Genomic DNA, 17,844 nt, shown 5'->3' on the forward strand with positions numbered 1-17,844 from the left:
ATGATCACAGATTCTCAAAAGCTCCTCCAGCTTCAGGAACATAGAGGTCTATAATATAAAAGAAACAAAAACATGGGTACAATGCATGGCTCCATCCATCAACCAGTGCCTGGGTAAATTATAGAACAGCAAGTACTAAAAGCACAGCCTTAGGTACCAAGCTGCAGCTAAACTAGACCTTGTGACTACCTCTAAACTTCTGCATTTGTAGACTGTTGACTATTGCCTGATAGATCTGAAGTAAGTACCCAGTTCTACGTAGCAGCAAATGCCTAAGGTTTACTTGCAGCAACCAGCTGTACAGTAGATTTGATTCTGTACTCCATGTGCTGGCAAAACTGCTTCTGATGCAGGGATTTTTTCTTTAATAAACAGTGCAGAACTATACAGTGCAGTACAAGACATAGTAATTGCTGGTGTTGGCCTTAGGTTCTGCCACCAACTAACTTTGACCTAAGGCAAGTCACTTTGCCTTTTTCTGTCTCAGTACCCCATCTATAAAATGGGGATAATACTGACTTCTGTGTAAAATACTCTGAGGTCTACAGGTATATGAAGTAGGTACTAAGCCCTCTGTAAATTCTCTCTCTGCTTATTAGAATGAGAATAAACATGGATCTATATTAAACCCTTTTGATCATCAGGACCCAAAATTGTCTGTGGTTAAGTGGGTGCCACTGGTATTGATGCCAAAAACTGTTACATTGTTATTTCAAACCCTATTGTGGCAACTGAGAGGAGCATTTCTAATACAGTATCTCACACAAAATCAAAGAGGGGGAGTGACTATGTATGTGTGTGTGTGTATGGGTGTGTGTGCGCAAGAGAGAAAGAGGGGGAGGCAGGCTGCAGCAGGCACAAGAAGATGCTTGGATTTTTTTTTCCTCTTTTTTTGGCTGCTGAAAGTGGCTGCATGTTTTGGGGCTAAATCCTGCTCCCACAGAGGGCAATGGGAGCAAAACCTTATCTGGGTTTTCCCCATTTTCTTATACTCCACTCCTGCAGTAGCATCCTCTTTTACTTGACCACACACAGAGGGTCCTGACGACTTCATCACCATTAACTGAGTTAGCAAAGCAAACCAGGGCTTGACCCCGATCTGCGCAATGTGAACTTCTCCTGGCCCTATAAAGCAGAGAAAGGAAGTTAGGTCTCATACTGGGGATGAGGAAAACCCATATCTTCCTTGAAGCAAAGGGGAAATGGGGTAGACTAGTGGTTACTGGTCATGAGAGGCGTCCTGGCCCCCCTCAGAGTTTCCTGCGCTGGGGCCTGAAGACAAGACTCCTGCGCCAGCAGGTTCACGTACCGCGCCCAGGGCTCCTGCCACGGCTTTGGGGGCTGGGGTCGTGGTGGTCGCACAGCTGGAACAAACAGAGTCCATGTACAGGACAAGTTAAAAACAAAAGAAAAGCGGCACTGGGGCATGCCAGGGTGCCCTGATGTCCCGTGGGCCCTTGGCCACCTGGGGCCTGGCAGGGAAGGAGCTCTGCTCAAGCAGGGGAAGGCCTGGGCAGGGGGTGGGCACAGCGCTGCGCCCTTGGGAGCAAGACAGGCTGCTCCGCACCCCCGGGGGCATGTGCTGAGCCCCTCCCCAGGTCCCCCCAGCCATGCACCTGCCCAGCCCCCCCGCAGGCCCCGCCGTGATTGACAGGCAAGATGTCGGTGCGGGAGCCGGGGATGCAGCCGCAGCCGCAGCCGCAGCCGCAGCCCGCCCGGGAGCCAGGCAGCAGCATCTGCGAGGCCGCCGCGTGAGGGGGCCGGAGCCTGCCCCCGCCGGTCCCGGGCGCGCAATGCAAGCCCCCGCCGCCAGAGCCGGGGGCTGAGCGGGGCTGCCGCTGCCGGCCCCCGGTGCACACACACACACACACACACACACACGCGCGCACAGGCGCGCGCACACGCACAGGCGCACGCACGCTCGCAGCAGCAGCCCCGCTACCTGCTCCGCTCCGCTCCGCTCCGCGACACCCCGCGCTGCCTCCGCCCCGGTCCGGCTCCGGTCTCTGCGGGGCGGGGAGGGGACGGGACGGGACGGGAGGGGACGGGAAGGGAAGGGGCTGCAAGGCCTGAAGGGTGGCGGGGGGGCGGGAAGCTCGTCTCCTCTCGCCTCGCCTCGTCTCGTCTCCTGGGCAGAAGATGCCGCTGGCGCCCTGCCCGGGGCATTGTTGAGGGCCGGGGGGAGGGAGGGGGCGGGTGGGGGCAGCGGGCAGCGCCGTCCCTTTGATCTGGGGGCAGGAGGAGGAGGAGAAGGAGGAGGAGGAGGAGGGGGCTGCGAGGCGAGCGATGGATGAGGAAAACATGACGAGAAGCGAAGAGCAGCAGCAGCTGAGTTTGCAGAAAGCCTTGCAGCAGTGCGAGCTGGTCCAGAACATGATCGACATCAGCATCTCCAACCTGGAGGGGCTCCGCACCAAATGTGCCACTTCCAACGACCTGACGCAGAAGGAGATCCGCACCCTGGAGGTAGGTGTCACCCATGCAGCCCTCCCCCTGCCCCTCTTCAGTGTGCTTGGGGGAGGGGGGTCCCTGCCCTTCAGCAAACCCGCTCTCCTTTTTTTTTAATTGCATTTATTTCTCTGTGGCTTTTTGCAAGAGAGGTAGGTCCCTCTTCCCCTCCCCCCCCCCCGGCTGGGTATTTGTTTATATACAATGGGGGCTTGTGTGCAGTGTAATAAATTAAGGAGCTGCAGTGAGCTCAAATGAGCCTGCGCATTCTGCAGGTGGCCAAAAGGTGGTTCTTGCACAGAAAATGTGGCAGCCTATAAATAGAGAGGGAGAGAGCTCCTTCCCTGTGTGTGTGTGTGTGTGTGTGTAATGTGTGTATCTATCTTATCTATCTATATTTTGCCTGTCAAAAGGCAGGTATGCATTTTTGCCTTGCAAACAACAGCTCTCTGAGTGGCCAATCTCCTTAGATGTAAGGAGTGATTTGCATGTTTAAAAATAAATAAATCCTGACGGGAGGCATCAGGGATCCCCTCCTGGAGAAGCAAAGTGATGTATGTGGTGCGGGGGAGGGGAAAGGTGCGGAGAATCTTTCTGCTCTTGCATTCAACTCAATCCAAAGGACCTTTTGGTTTCATGCAAACAAGGAGGTGAAAGGCTTCTTGCCAATAGCACCATGTATATTGCCAGAGACTCAGAGAGGGCCAGGATGGCAGTTCCTAAAGGCCAGGTCTGCAGGGGAGTGATCATGAGGAGTTAAAAATAACTTGTATCTATGCACTCGAGATTCATTTTAAATGCCAGGAAGACTAGGGGGAAAAGACGGGTCCCCCAAGGCGTTAATTGGACTGGGTAATGTGCATTGAATGATGCTTGCCAATAGTAATGGCTGCCCTGCTGGAAGCAGAGGAAAGGGGTTTGTGGGGGTGGGGTGGGTTTCCAGTGGCTGGGATGGTATTAAGGGGAAACATGTGGCTGGCATGCACAATACCAGGATGCTTGTCCTCACTCTTCATCTAGGAAGGCAGTGATGACAGGGATTTGAAAGGGTCTTGGAGGCCCAAAGCCCTTGAACACCTAGTAGTGTACTGGTGATTGACTCTGCTTCTTTTTATTCTAGCAGCGTTGCTGTAGAAAATATTGTGCCAATGTATCCTTTCAAGCACAGTTCTACAATACAGCCAGACTGTGGCCTACTATCATGGGCACTGGTTTTCCCTGGGCCGCTTCAAGGAAAAAATTGCATTTTAAAACAAGACAATAGGTCTTCCCTGTCTGAGTGGTTTTATAGCTCAGTATTAACAATGTTATTCAAAGTGAAACTTGGCACAAGAAGTCTCAGCTGAGTGATTTTAAAAAATATATAATAATGGCTTTTACAGGGAAAAAAAAGTTTAAATAAAAATGGCTGAGCTCTTTACAGAGATGCTAGAAATAGGAGAGGCCTATGGGATCTTCTTGTCCATCTCCATGTAATGGAGTTCAAAAGTATGTTTACATAGTTCAAAAATATGTTAAAATAGATGCTTACCAGGTTCAGGAGACTTTGAATGTGTGTACCAAACTTGACATAGGAGCCAGATATTCTAGGAAATCCATTAGAGCAGGTTTTCTCAGCTTGCAAGTCCCAACCAGATCCTACCTACATCAAAAGGGGAGATCTCAGTATTGAAAAGGCTGAGAACCAGCAGCTCTAGGCACTTTGCTATGATCAATTTATTTTCTGTGAAAGATTCTTAGATACTTTGATCAGCACTACAAAATCCTAAAGCAGATAAGGTAGAAAATTGACTGCTGATTAATAAGTGACATTATCATCGCATGGTGAAGATGTTTTGGAGTCTCAGTTTGAAGCAACGTGTTAAAATGGAGCAGTTTAACTTTGAAACATGGCTGTTTGGGCAGTCGTTACCTTTCATCATTTTTTGTTACGTATATTAGGTATTTTTTTAATTTTGGCCAACAGTTTTTCTAACTAGAAGACTAATTATAGGCACCTAATACCTCAGAAATCTAACTATGTGCAGCTTTTGAGTAGCTCTGGAAGGCAGGCTGTGCTTATTTAAATGCCTAACTGGATTTAGCATCCTAACTTTAGGCCTGTATTTTAGAAAGCTGTGTCCTTCTGTAAAACTGGGGAGCATTAATTTCCATGATGAGGATACATGTCTGCTAGCAACAGGCTTGACCCCTATATAGAACGTCTGAAGGTAGATTTGCCATAGGAGGTGCAAACTGTGCTTCTCTAAGCCTACCTAATCCAGGCACTGCTACCTTCCTCCCTCAGAGGTACCCTCAGCTTCATACTGGCACTTCATAGGAATCTGGCCAGCTGTTGCACTGAACTAGCACACCATGGGGCAATGCTGCCCACTCTTGGAATATTATTGGTCCTTTCAGGACCCCTTTTTCCACTGGAAGGAGAGGTATTGGTCAGCTACTGCTCCTGTAACTCTTTCTCAACTCCCCAGGTGGGCTCTTTGCTTTTGGAGCTCCACAGCACGTTTAGCTCCAAATAGTAATAGCTTCAGCATGATCCTACAATCTCTTCATGGGGAACTCATGCTGAAGTTGGTGCACAACTTGTGTAGGCACATATAATTGTTCAGGGCTTCTAGCCCTACTGGCTCATGCTGTGCCCTAGGCCCAGTTTTTTGCTGTGCCTTTAGGGAGCAGGACAGGCAAAGGTGATTTTATGATCAGCAAGGTGCTCTGAGGGCTGAAATGACTCCTGTAAGCTAGAGCAGTCTACAGCTGCTCCAACTTACCTCTCCTGGTTGCCTGTGGCCTGCTGCTGTGCCGAGGGTCATCGTACACTATATACCCATCCCATCCTGTTCCTGGTTCAACCCTGCACTTAGTATACCTCCAGGGATGGAGCCTAGGATCAGCCATTGATGCTGCTTTGTATTGTGTGTGCACCTAGGGAATTCTCCTTTGGGCAGTTGCAGCTCCTGGTGCAGCCTCTGTACTCTGCCAGAACCTGTGCCATCTGAGTCCAAAGGTCTGTATCCCATTGACATCCCTGACCACCATCCAGCCCCCTCCTTCTGATTTGTACAGGGGCTCTGAGACCCAGGTTAATGAAGGATTACAACACAACCATTTGTACATGTGGTTCTCAGAGAGGCGTATTTTTTCCCCATTTAATTAAAAATCTAACTAAAGGATAGTGCTTAAGTAAATGCAAACCCTGTTAAAAAGACATTGGATGGGACAGACCTGTGTGGGTGGCATGCTGCACTGCCAGAAGGTCAGGTCCTGTTCCCCATTTCTCAAAAATGTTCCCCAAACTATAGAGTAGACTCTGAAAGAAGTTTTATGTAGTCAGCTGAGACCAGTAGGATGGAACTGGGTTGTAGCATCTATGAGCCAGTGGTTGAAAGAGGGCACAGGAGAACATGAAAGTGTTTGGCCCGGCTGCTGAGAGGCAAGTTTTGCCCCCTCCATCCGCATCTTGTTTCATTAATGACACCTACGCCCTGTGTTTGTGAAGTGCTACAGAATCAGAGCAGTTGTGTTTGTCACCCGCATTACAGTGGTGCCAATGATGTCACAAGGCAGGGAGGAATAAGGCTGGCTGTGGTCATGTCATCTGCTCGGGACCATAAGAACCAAGCAGTATCTGCAGGGCCTTGCAGTCTCTGCTTTCCTGGGTGAGCTAGAGTAACTAAGGCCAGGCATGTGGGCACCACAGCTGAGTCCATATGAGCAGTGAGTGGAAATGGAACTCATGACATTTAGTCTTAAGGGCAGAGGGCTCTAAAAGGCAGACATGTTGTGCTTTCCACTGTAGGGAACTGAGGATTGCTGGGTCAGGTCTGACAGCTCACCTACCTGGTACATGCTGTCATAGGTCACTGTATGAAGCCATTCATGGAGCACTGGAAAGTTTATATGGACATAGGTTCAGGGAAACTGGGTTGTCCAGGGAGGAAGCTCAGACTTCATGAAGGGAAGTCTCTGTAGGTGCATGCATCCTCCAGTGTGGATCAGCTGGCAGGATCAGGTCCACCTGTACAGGCTTACCTGTACAGCAGGTATACAGGTGAGCAGGATTTGGCCTGCAGAACCTTGATGAACATACATGTGAGTGTGCATGAGCTGTCCTGGCTTTCAGATCCTAGAAACAGTTTGCTGGCCTGAGTATTGCAGAAAGCCTCTCAGGAATTAAGCAGATGGGACCTTAAAGTCCCAGAGAGAAAATCCTTCTGAAATCCCATTTTTACAAAGTTACTTTTCAGATCTGGTCTACCAGTTAAGCTATAGAACTAGCAAACTAAAATGAAAAGCATTTGTGACTGTGGCAATTGCTATTGAAGCTTGTTGTCATCAGGTGGTTTGGTTTCTCACGGAGGAGTTAGTGAAAGAGGGAGCGGGCTGGGCAGAGGAGTAACATAGATTATTTTGGGGTTTAGGGGAAGGCATAATAACCATGTGATCCATAGTCATAACTAGCACCAGTTGAAAGTATGCACGCCCAGTCCTTGTCCTCTTTGCTAAGAAAGATATCAGCTCCCTGCATATGTAGAATGGATTCTTGTAGATCCGGTCAGCAGCATGGTGAAGAGGTGGAACAGACACTTCTGTTGATGCCACTTCTGTGGCTGGTGGTACACAGGAGGACTATGGCTGTCCTGTGAGCTAGGTGACTGTGTCCACCATGAAATTCATTACAGCATTCCACACAAAGCCTTCTCACAGAGAGGCATGGAAGTTCTTCTGGGGTCCTTCAAAGCTACATCAAATCTCTGGCCAGGATTTTCAAAAGCAGCTGCAGATACTGAATGCCCCTAGGAGATGCACCTGAAAGCAGCCCTATCTTTGGAGCATGTGTGCCCAGCACCCATGATTACCTGGAAATCGGGGCCTTTTTTGGCACCTCGAGTATCATGTTCAAAACTGGGGCAACCAAAATCACCAGCTGTTTTTGAAAAACTTGGCCCCTATAGGCTCTGGGACTAAGGAGAAATGCATCAGTTGGAGAGGGACAGCATCAATCCATTCCCTGTTGCATCTTTGGGGTCATTTCCTCATTCTTCAACCCTGATGATATAAGAAGAGGCTAAGGGGAGTAGAGCAGTTCTGATCTACCTCTGCCATATCTAGCCAGGCATTTATACTGCACTGATTGCAAGAAACTCAGGTACTATGTGGCCTCCTACAGGCTGTCAGCAGCTCTAGGTCTTACTAGGGGGTCATAACACATCCTCATGCTATGGATGTTGTTTTAAAAACCCACTAAGAACAGCATTAACATACTTGTTTGTTATTGCATACATATTATATTGTGGCTGTGCCTACAAGCTTCATCCAGCTCTCAGTTGTGTTAGGTGCTGTACAAATATAGTGCAACAAGGTGGCCTGTGACACAAAAAGCTGGCAACCAACATTCATTTTAAAGGTCCTTAGCCCATAAAAGCAAAACCCTGACAGCTTCTGGTGTGCTTACAAGGTGGCAGTTTCTCTAGAATCAGTCAGTTATGATGTGTGTCATTTGCAGTTAGCTACCACCTCTGATTTATAACTACTGAAGCACACAGCATTTTACATGGCCATTAGGCTCCATGAAATGTCAGTTCTTGTGTTTGGGGTAGATGAAAGTCAAACATTTCCTTTTCCCAAATGAAGGAACCTGACCAGTGGCTACAGCAGGTCTTGCTGCAGGACCTTGGACAAGTCACTTTCCTCCCTTACACATTGGTTTCCCCATTTGCCTGTAAGGGATAATCCTAGACGCATACCTCAGAGGCACAGGTTGGGTTTAGAGTTTGTAAACCCTTTGGAAGGCCTAAAGCAGTCTGTGTTCCTCCTAGACCCAGAATTGCTCATATATCTGGTTGAGAGCAGTCAGTGCAGTGCATGGGGAATGCTAATAGGCTATTATTGGCTTTTCAGCAGCACCTACAGGCCCCAGCTGAGATTGTCTATTGTGCTTGGTGCTGGATAACGAGGGAGTAAGAGACAGGTATTGGTATGAAGAACATAAAGTCTGAATAGACCAGACAAAGAGCAGGAGGGGAACCACAGGGACAGAGAGGTAAAGTAATTTGCCGGGGATCACAAAGCAGACTGGTGGTAGAACTAGGAATGCCGTATCCACTGGGCCATGCTGTCTCTCAGGGATCCACTTAGATTTGACCCCAGACTTTTCTAGCAGTGTATGAATGATAATCAGGCAAGAGGTATTCCCCTGGGAGCATCATCTCAGCAAAAGCAGGAATCTCCTGTTGTGTATTTGGTGTGACTGTGCAGGGGCAAATCACCAGGGACTGAGTTAAAACCTAGGCCCTGCTGCATGAGCAGACATGAAACTGTGGACAGTGAGTGATTCAGCCAGTGATCTCTGTTTGAATCAACAGGTGTCTGCTGTCAAAGCAAGCTGGGTGATAAAAGTATCTGCCCAGGTTTTCACAGTGGAGCTGACTGATTGCATTTCTATTATAGAAATGAGGTGATTTCCAGTAAGGAAACAATAAATGGTACACCCGGAGCCAAATTCTCGTGTGGGGCACTGTGATGTAAATCCAGAGTGACTCTAGCCAAGTCAGTGCATTTCTGTGGCATCCTTCTGGATTTACACCAGTGTTGAGAGCAGAACTTGGCCCTGAATCCCTGCTACTGCAAAATCCCAAGGACATGACACAGATGCAGAGTCCCAGCCAAGAGGAGGTGTTTTGTAGCTTTCCATCTGGCTGCAAAGAACCGAGTCAGATGGTACTTGATTGCCAGTGTGTAGCATAAAAATAACCAACTAGCTCCTGTGCTCATGGAACGGCCCTGGATGTGCGGCCTAATTCGGAGTGCATTGAAGCCAGTGGAGAAAGGTTCCTATTGATTTATGTGGGCTTTGTATCAGGCTTTGGTTACTAAGGAACCACAGAAGCTGGAATGATGGCTCATTATGTGTCTGGTGGAACTGTGCATTGCAATGGAGAGGGTGACTGATAGGGGGAGCCTGTTGGGTGGATGTGGAGCATGGTGAAGTGTTGGATACCACTGATGTAGACGTGAAAGGATGAGTGCTTTTTTATTTTAACCTTTAGAAATGATTAATTTTGTAGGATTTACTTCAGATTTTTTAAGTAACTAAGGCCCCTCTTTTTCCTGGAACTAGGAACCTACATGGTGTTGGGCTGCATGCTGCCAGAGATGGAGTGTTTTCATGGGTACATCTCAGATGGGGATGCAGGACACCTAGGTCCCATCTTTGGCTTTGCCCTGACTTGCTCTTTGACCTTGGGCAAGTCACTTCCCTTCTTCTTACCTTTGTTTCCCCTTTCACTGTTCATCTGTCCTTTCTCTTTAGACTGCAAGCCCTTTGGGTCCTTTCTTATGCATGGGTATCTGGCCCAACAGGGCTTCCATTTCTATTAGGACTTGGAGGGGCTACCATCATATACACATAAGTACCAGGTCTTGGCTTTGATTCTTCTGGTATTTGTATGCAAAGTGTAGGATTATAGAAGACATTAAAGATGGGGTAAAAAGAGTGGGCCTTGATTCATCACTCCCACCCCTGTTTTGCATCAGTATTGGTTCAGGAGAGTTACATCAATATAAAATCGATGTAAGGGGTGAATCCAGCTTTATCTTTCAGTTATAGGCAATCTATGAATCCCAATTATGGGAGATTAAAATAACTATCTCAATTCAAATGTCTTCACAAACGTATATCTTATATGATTCCTTTTATTTAATTGCAGGGGGAGTGGCAGTGACCCCTAAACTCAGGCTCTCTAACACTTTCTATTATAAGGAGTTCTTGTGATCTTTTCTCTGAGAAGCTCTTAGATCTCTGCTCTTGAGCAGTTATGCAATCATTTCTTCCCTGTAAAAGCTAGTTAGTGGATCCTGGAGATATTTTTTACTTCAGGACACCTGGGTTCAATAAGTCACAAATGAAAACTAGGCACAAACTAGAATCAGAAACTTGTATCCAAACTCTGTGGAACTTTAAGCTTGTTTGAAATTTGGATTTGATTTGTAAATGTCTCATGCCTTTTGCAGTAGGCTAAACCAGAACATAGGAGCCCAATTTCCTTGTATTGTGAGATGTTTGACATCTGAATCAAAATGTCATAGGTTCAGTCCTTATTTAGTGTCCGTGTTTCCTGGCTTAAGTTCAAGCCTTAGTGGGCTATTTTTCTCTTTTCACTTCACTGTTGTAAGGGTGTGTGTGTGTGTGTGTGTGTACACACACAGTCAGAGCTGTTGAAGTACATTTCACCTAACAGCTAGAGCACCTCCTCTGCTCTAAGGGGCTGTAATGTGAATGTAAATTATATCATTGCTGTTGATGCAAAGGTATCAGGGGCCTCCATGGAGCTACATAGTGAGAACTCTGATGTGCTGGGTGGCTGTGGGGATGCTGTAGCATGAACACTTTCACTAGAGATACAGCAGAGATGTTACTGGTCAGGGATGATGTGCTCTGGCAAGGCTGCACAAAGTCTGCTGAGCATCTGCCTACACTCTGCAAAGCTCAAGTCAGTGCAGTGTTATCAGCTTTCACAGCCAGCCCTATTCAGCATCATTTGCAGTGCTAATCATGTATATCCCAGCAATGCATTATTATAATGTATTGATATGCCACTAGCACTTCTAGACCTCAGCTGAGATCAGGGCCCCATTGTGTTAGCAAAAAGGCATGGTGTTCCAGGAAATAAACAAGGGGACTCTGACAGCAGAGAAAACCCTTCATAGCATGTTACAGTCATTTTTAAAATTTACATGAGAAGCAGGGGCTCCTGCTTGCCTGGCACAGATTTTGACCTAACGTTCTCTTTTGTATTGTGTTCTCCCCTTTACATGTTTCTCCCTTACAATCCCGCATCCTTCCCACGCATGCACGGTAGCTTCTAGCCTTTTTTTTTTTTTTTTTAAATGGGAATGTAGTGCTGCTGAGAGCTGGCAGCTCTGGTGACTGAAGTCCTGTGGTGCTTAAGAGACATAGGTGGTTACAATACAGCAATGCAACTTTCCTACCTATTACTTGACCAATGCCTCAGTCCTGCTCTGCAGGGACTCCTTCCCCAGGGTGATCAGGAAGTTTATGCCCTATGGCACATTCATTCTCAGCTTCTCTGTTGAAACTGCCATCAAAGACTGGACTTGATGGCCCTGGAGGCCCCTTCCAGTTCTGTGTTTCTAAAGGAGCCAATTACAGCCCATTGTGATGCAGATGAACTACAGCTGTTATGGCTTGGTGTTCACACAGGTTTTTGTATCAGCAGACTACTGGTTGGGGTGCAGGGTTTTTTGACTGAGATAATTTTATTGGCACAACCCCTGGTGTGAACAATTATTAGTATAAGGCCATCCAATACCAGACTAGCTTATTCTTGTTCCCAAACAGGAGTCGGTTAAACAGGTATAACTTTTAACAGCCTGACTGGATCCACAAAAGGTTACAGTTGATTCCATATTGAATCACACTGGAATATTCAATATGGTACAGCTTTTGGAGATAGGTAAAATCTCAGTTTATTGATGTTCTGTGGGGCACGAGTTCCCTCTTCAAATGTACTTGTACATAAAGTACCTGATGCACCACTAGCTACAAATGTGTGCTAATGAGGAATGGGTTTGTCATGTGCACACTTGCCTCCTAAAAGCAGGCTGAAACCCACTCATCAGTCATTGCATGGAATAACCTTCTGACATGTATCACTCACTGGAACTGGCCTTGAGCTGGTGCCCAGCAAATGAAAAGGTCTTATTTTGATCTCTCTGAGTTCAGTGGAGTTACTCTGCTTTCCAGTATTGCCACCAGCCCCATGCATTTGAAAAGCATGAGTCAAGCCTCAAAAAACCTCTATGATTAAAAAAAGTTTGAGTGGCTTTTTTTCTTTTCTTGGCTGTTGAGTTACTCTGTCTTTCACACACTGTCAAGTCATTTTTTCAAGCTTCTCTTTGCAAGTGTAAGGGCTAAACCAGTGGTGTAACTGGGTGGGGCAAGGGCAGCAGCCTGAGTGCCGCCTTAGAAAGGGAGGCATGAAAATATAGCTACTACCACAGCTGGCAGAGCAGTGGTGCTATCCTGTGTGCTGGCACAGCCCTGGGCACAGAGCTGCCCTGCTCCACCTCTGAGCTAAATGCTTAATTTTCTAAATAAAAGCTGAGATTCTCTTATAGTCACTTGACTTCAGGACCTGGGTCTTTAGGACCCCAAAGATCCTGAGATTTGAAAGAGATTCCAAGCAGCTGTGCTTCACACTTGTGTAAATGAGAGTAGAATACAACCTGGAGTCCCCATGTCCCATTACCAGCTTCTTCTATTAGCCAGTTGTCTTGTCTTTTTCAGATTAGAAAAAAAGATTTCTTGAACTAAAACATTTGTCAGTTCCTTCTTCTTAAACGCAAGCACCTTCCTGGGTGTCCCGAGCCCCATCAGCAAATCCAAATACACTGGTATACCTCCATTCTGGTAGAGGGCAAAGGGGACAGAGAATAAATTGAATGGAAAGTGGATGTTATTTTTAAGGTATTATTGTAAACACGTTAAAAATATATATTGGGGGAGTGGAGCTGCCAGCATCAGGCTTGGCCCAGAAAAGCTGACCTGTGTTGCAGATGCATGAAATGGGTTGTGAATTCACAAGGAATGGAACCACATAGGTCACTGTCCTTTCATTTAATTGAGGAATAGCATTTGGTTTTCCAATGGAAACATAAACAGACCCACAGAGCTGTCCAGCTGTTGTATATTTGCTGTTTGGGAAGAGAGTCTCCCCAACTACCTAACACATGTGTCCTGCAGCATGATGAGAGAACACTGCAATACCTTGCTCCTGCCCTCCCTGGGTGAAAGGATGCAAACTGTGCTTAGGTTGCAGAGAGATGGACCTAAGAATGTGATGAATGAGATGCTGGGCACCCTTTACTCTCCATGGCTAGGATGAGTTGTGGGCACTCAGCACCTTAGGGAGTAGCTTAGCCAGGAACATTTGAGTGTCTGGGAGCATTACTGACAGCAGGGAGAGGGGAAGCGGTTGGTAGGGTTGTGTTAATCTGAAAGCATCAGGGACTTCTGAAGGCAAGATGCTGGATAGAATAATCTGGGGGGTTGATCTGTTATGGTAAAGATGCTCCAAGGTGTTGTTTAGTAGGGTTTGAAGTGATGTATTTGCAGAGCAGGAAGTAGTGGAGAATAAAAGCCTGACAGGGACTTGAAATAACTATGCAGTGCATAGTGCTTTGAAAATACAGCCCACAAGCCAACCAGTGCTCTTTAGAGTATTTTTAGGGTCAGTCACCATAGATGAAGAAATGCTTTCAGTCCTTCTTTTAGATAGATTGCTGTTGCTCATCTTAGTGTGTGTGTGTGGGGGGGTTGCAGCAAGTCGAGGGTTAAATGATTTTGCCTCACGCTTGATTTATTGACGTAATTCTGCAGATTGCTTTTAAACTAAGACTCACTGGGCTTCATGTGGCCCTTGGGTGGGTTCAGTGTGAACCAGTGTGTACCTTGTAGTCAGCCACATTTCATCTAGTAAGCCCAGGTGTTGGTTTTACAAGGCACCCAGGACTGAGCCTGACATGTGCAAGGAGATCTGCATTTATTTCAGAAATCTTCTCCTGCTAGCTAGATAAATCAACAGCACAATAAATGAAATGTATTCAGAAACTGCAATCACACCCTCATTTTGTACATGTAACTCTAGGGAGGGCAACATCTGCACATTTACTTTTCATGAATAAACAAATGGTGGATCTTACATTTCTATAGGGCCTTTCATCTTCGAGGTTTTTGAAGCACTTTGTAACTGCCTGTGCAGGATTCCTTCTTTTGCTGCTAAAATGCAACCACTTCTGGGGTGGTATGTGATGAATGTTTAACAGAAATGTGAAAATTTAGGGCAAGATGCCCTCGTTCAGGAAGATTTGGGAGAGCTGGGATGTACTTCCCAAGCCATAGTTATCTCGGGGTTTACTGTGGTACTCTTGGTAAAAGCACCCTGATATTTTTAATGGTCACAATAGTGAATGGCAGGGGATGGGGTATGAAAGAAGGGCTCTTAGTATTGCTTTTCAGCTAAAAGGCAGCCCCCTCCAACACTGCAAGGTTGGTACTGAGAACAGTGCCTTAAAAGCTGAGCTACATAGATAGAGTTTGAGTCACTCCCTTTACAACTCTTGTTAAGCTCAGGCAGTTGGAATAAAGCAGAGCTCTTGCAAGCACCTTCAGCACTGGAACAGCGCTGTGACCATATGTTGCACTGTGGAAGTGTATCGAGACCTTAGCCAGGGATCCACATATGCTCAAAGACAGTCCCTGGCCCATTGAGTTTGTGCCCAGTGTTGCCACAGCCTCACATTAGGGCAGACTGTGGTTTAGATCCTTTTCAGTCCCTCTTGCTTGCACTGGCCTGGGTTTCTTCACCTTTCTCCTGGGTGGGAGCCTGCAATCCCAGCAGTCTTGGATAAGATCTCTGTGCAGCATCCCCCTGTGTCCCAACTGTGGTAATATGATAAACCCACCCTGTTTGTCACCTGGAAGCTTTCCCCCTTTAGGAGCCTGTGTCCATTGAGCTAATAATAGTGACTCAAAAATGGCTTCTTCAAAACACAGCCCTAAATATTTACCCAAAGCTGCAAGGCAGAGCAAAGGGATTAAATGAGAAGCCTATACCTGCTCATCTTACTGAAACTTTTTATTCTGTCTTACCAAGTTTTGGGTAAGTGCCACTCAACACTGGGCCCCCAGATCCTGGCCTGTGGGAGACAGAGCCCCTCGGCCATCTTCAGAGTCTCTGACAGAGTTTTCTGTCCAGCTACTGCTGCTTATTCAATCCTCACAGTTCCTTTTCCTTAGGCTCAAGACATCATGGTTTAGTATCCCCTGTGGTCCCAGGATAAACCTTGGTAGCGTTGTTGGAGCCAAGCAGGTAGGCTGACTACCTCAAGGGCCGTCAGTATTCCCTCTCGCTGTACTGTACCTTTGCCATTGTCTTGTTTCCTCCAATTAGGAATTAGGGCAGGATCAATTCCTTCCTTCTCCACAAAGTGCCTTGTGTAGGGGGCATGTGGGGAAAGCCTGGCCATGCTATGGGAGCTCAGTTCTGTTGGCAGGATGGGAGAGGGGAGGCTAACAGTACTGGTCTGTCCTACCACAGTATTATGGACTTGATTTCTTTGCTGTAGCCACTTACCAATGTCTCTTACAGGACACAGGAGGGAAGTGTACAAAAAAAGTGTTGGAGAGAGAATGAGGTAAATATATGAAGCCGTTCCTAGGTGGCAGGCACTGTGGAGGACAAGGCTTTAGCTTCTTCAAGAGTGAGAGCATGTGAAAGGCAACAAGAGACAGGGAGGAAGACTATAAAAGGGAGGAGATGGACCAGGTGAAACAAGCCCATGGGAAGCCTGATTTAGCTCTTACAGACCCTCCATTCACTGCATGCTCTCATAGTCCCACTACATTTGCTGGTGGGGGGGTGGATGTTGCATTGGCCTGACGCCCCTTCAGAAGGGGCCTCACTGGCGAGAGCAGGTTGACCTAGGTCTGCCTCTGGGAACCATCAGGCTGGGGTGTACGCACAGTCAATGAGGTTCCCAGGGCTTTATTCTGCACTGCCTTGCACCTTGTGTCGTCATTTGAATCCCCACGGAGCAGACATAGAGTTGGCACAGCAGGAGAGTAAACGTTTTGTATTTCCCTTGCCAGGTATGGGGCAATGGATAATCAGACCCAGAGGGCTTGTGGTGGGAGGCTTTCCACATTAGTAACAGAAACCTGCATGCTGCTGTGTATGGAAGACCCCCACCCCCTCACCTGAGCATCACTGAGCAATCTCTACACTTAGCAACACAAGGCCATGCTGACCCTCATATCTGCAATGCTAATGGAGTTGTTGATCAGGCTGGCAGGACTGCCCACCTTGCAGACGCACTGAGAAGCATTCATTGCAGTGCCTGCCATGAGGGATCCTAGTACAAAGCTGGGGTGGGGGGAGGGAACTTGGCTTTACAGGGGAAATAGTTCCTCTGTCACTAGCCTTGTCTAATTTGTGTGCTGCTTTGCTGCATCACTTTCTCAGAGGCTCATCTCCATTCTGATTTAGCCTAAATTATCCAGCTGTTTGGCCAGTACCATGCCTGGGTCCTTCTGTGTTCCCTCTGGAAGTGGGAGGGCAGCAGAATTGGCTGGCTGTCCTGAGAAGCTGGCAGCTCCGAAGGGCGCCTTGGAGGGGGATCATTTATCACTAGCATTGGGGTATAGCCTAACAGAAAAAATATGCATTCATTAAAGTTTTAAATGCAGCATGTGGCTATCACTGCTACTTCCAGACATAGCTGGAGAGCTCTCCAAGGCAGATTACATTTCCCCTGCATTTGCATAGTCTGACTAATCCAGCACCAGGTTCATGTACTTTAGCTGGGTGCTCCTACAGGTGGTTTATTTGCAAGTTTTTCCATCTGCATTTTCTTTGATTCTCCCCTCCAGTTTCCCCCCTCCCCTATGATCTTAATCTCCAGGCAGGTCAGGGGAGGGAAGCATTTTCCAGTGCTGTTGACGTCAATGTTGCTCCGTAGATTAGCTGGCATAGGGTGCTCTGAGAGAGGTGCAGCTGTTGTCCCTCTCCCTGGAGACGAGTTTTATCACCAATTGAGTCTGCTTAGTGTCTTTGCTCAGCTCGGGGAGTTCACAGAAGCTGGTCCTATAACACTCACCCAGCCTTTGGCTGACAGTATTCACGTGCCACTGCTCATCTCCGCAGCATGGGAGGGTCGGTGGCTCGGGTTTGGGTACTGCGCTGAGCACCAAAATGATCTTGCTGCTGTCACAGTGCAGGTCTCAGTGCTCCGAGGGAAACCTGAGCACAACCTGTTTTCAGTGAAGGGGAATTCCCACCGGTGCTAGGCAGGGGTGGAAATCCCCAGCACCTTTCTGAACAGAGGGACCTGCAGGCAACAGGTAAAGCAGAATGGAACAGGATGGAGAGCTCTCACCACAGAAACCCATGAAAGGGATATATGTCTGGGCCTTGCTCCTGTTAGTCCTGGCTGCCCCTCTGCCCAACAGAGCCACGTCCAAGAGATGGCAAGCCCAGCAGTCGCACAGGGGAGAGTGCACAAGGAGATAAATGCTCATCCTAGGGCTTCAGACATGCAGACCCCATGCGGTTTCCCTAATCAGCCTTTGACAACCTGAGGCCAGTGCTGGCTCTGATGGGATGTTATAGCTTTAATTATTATAGAAGGGCCAAGACATTTTGCTCCTCCAGGCTGGTGAGAGCAACAGTCTCACCTTTTAGCACAGCGTGCGTCTTGCTAGGACTATTCTTAGTCTCCTGCAAATCTTGGCCTCCACAAGCCGTGGTCTTTACAGATCATTTTTGCTGTGCATAATTTTTTTTTCCCTGCAGCCTGGAGACCAGCCGCTGCCTATTA

The 17,844-nt window shown here is 47.4% G+C and overlaps 1 protein-coding gene across 3 annotated transcripts in view; it reads left to right on the top strand.

Annotated features, from left to right (window-relative positions):
* The first annotated feature begins 2,271 nt into the window (after positions 1–2,271).
* KSR2 (kinase suppressor of ras 2) overlaps positions 2,272–17,844 on the top strand; it is a 317,481-nt gene continuing 301,908 nt past the window's right edge. For all 3 annotated transcript variants that reach the window (XM_059713555.1, XM_059713556.1, XM_059713557.1), the window contains exon 1: positions 2,272–2,466. In XM_059713555.1, the coding sequence (XP_059569538.1) occupies positions 2,287–2,466 (180 nt within the window). In that variant the 5' untranslated portion in view covers positions 2,272–2,286. The remainder of the gene's footprint in view (positions 2,467–17,844) is intronic.

The sequence above is a fragment of the Alligator mississippiensis genome, chromosome 10 (genome assembly GCF_030867095.1).
Source record: "Alligator mississippiensis isolate rAllMis1 chromosome 10, rAllMis1, whole genome shotgun sequence".
Classification (NCBI taxonomy): Eukaryota; Metazoa; Chordata; order Crocodylia; family Alligatoridae; genus Alligator; species Alligator mississippiensis.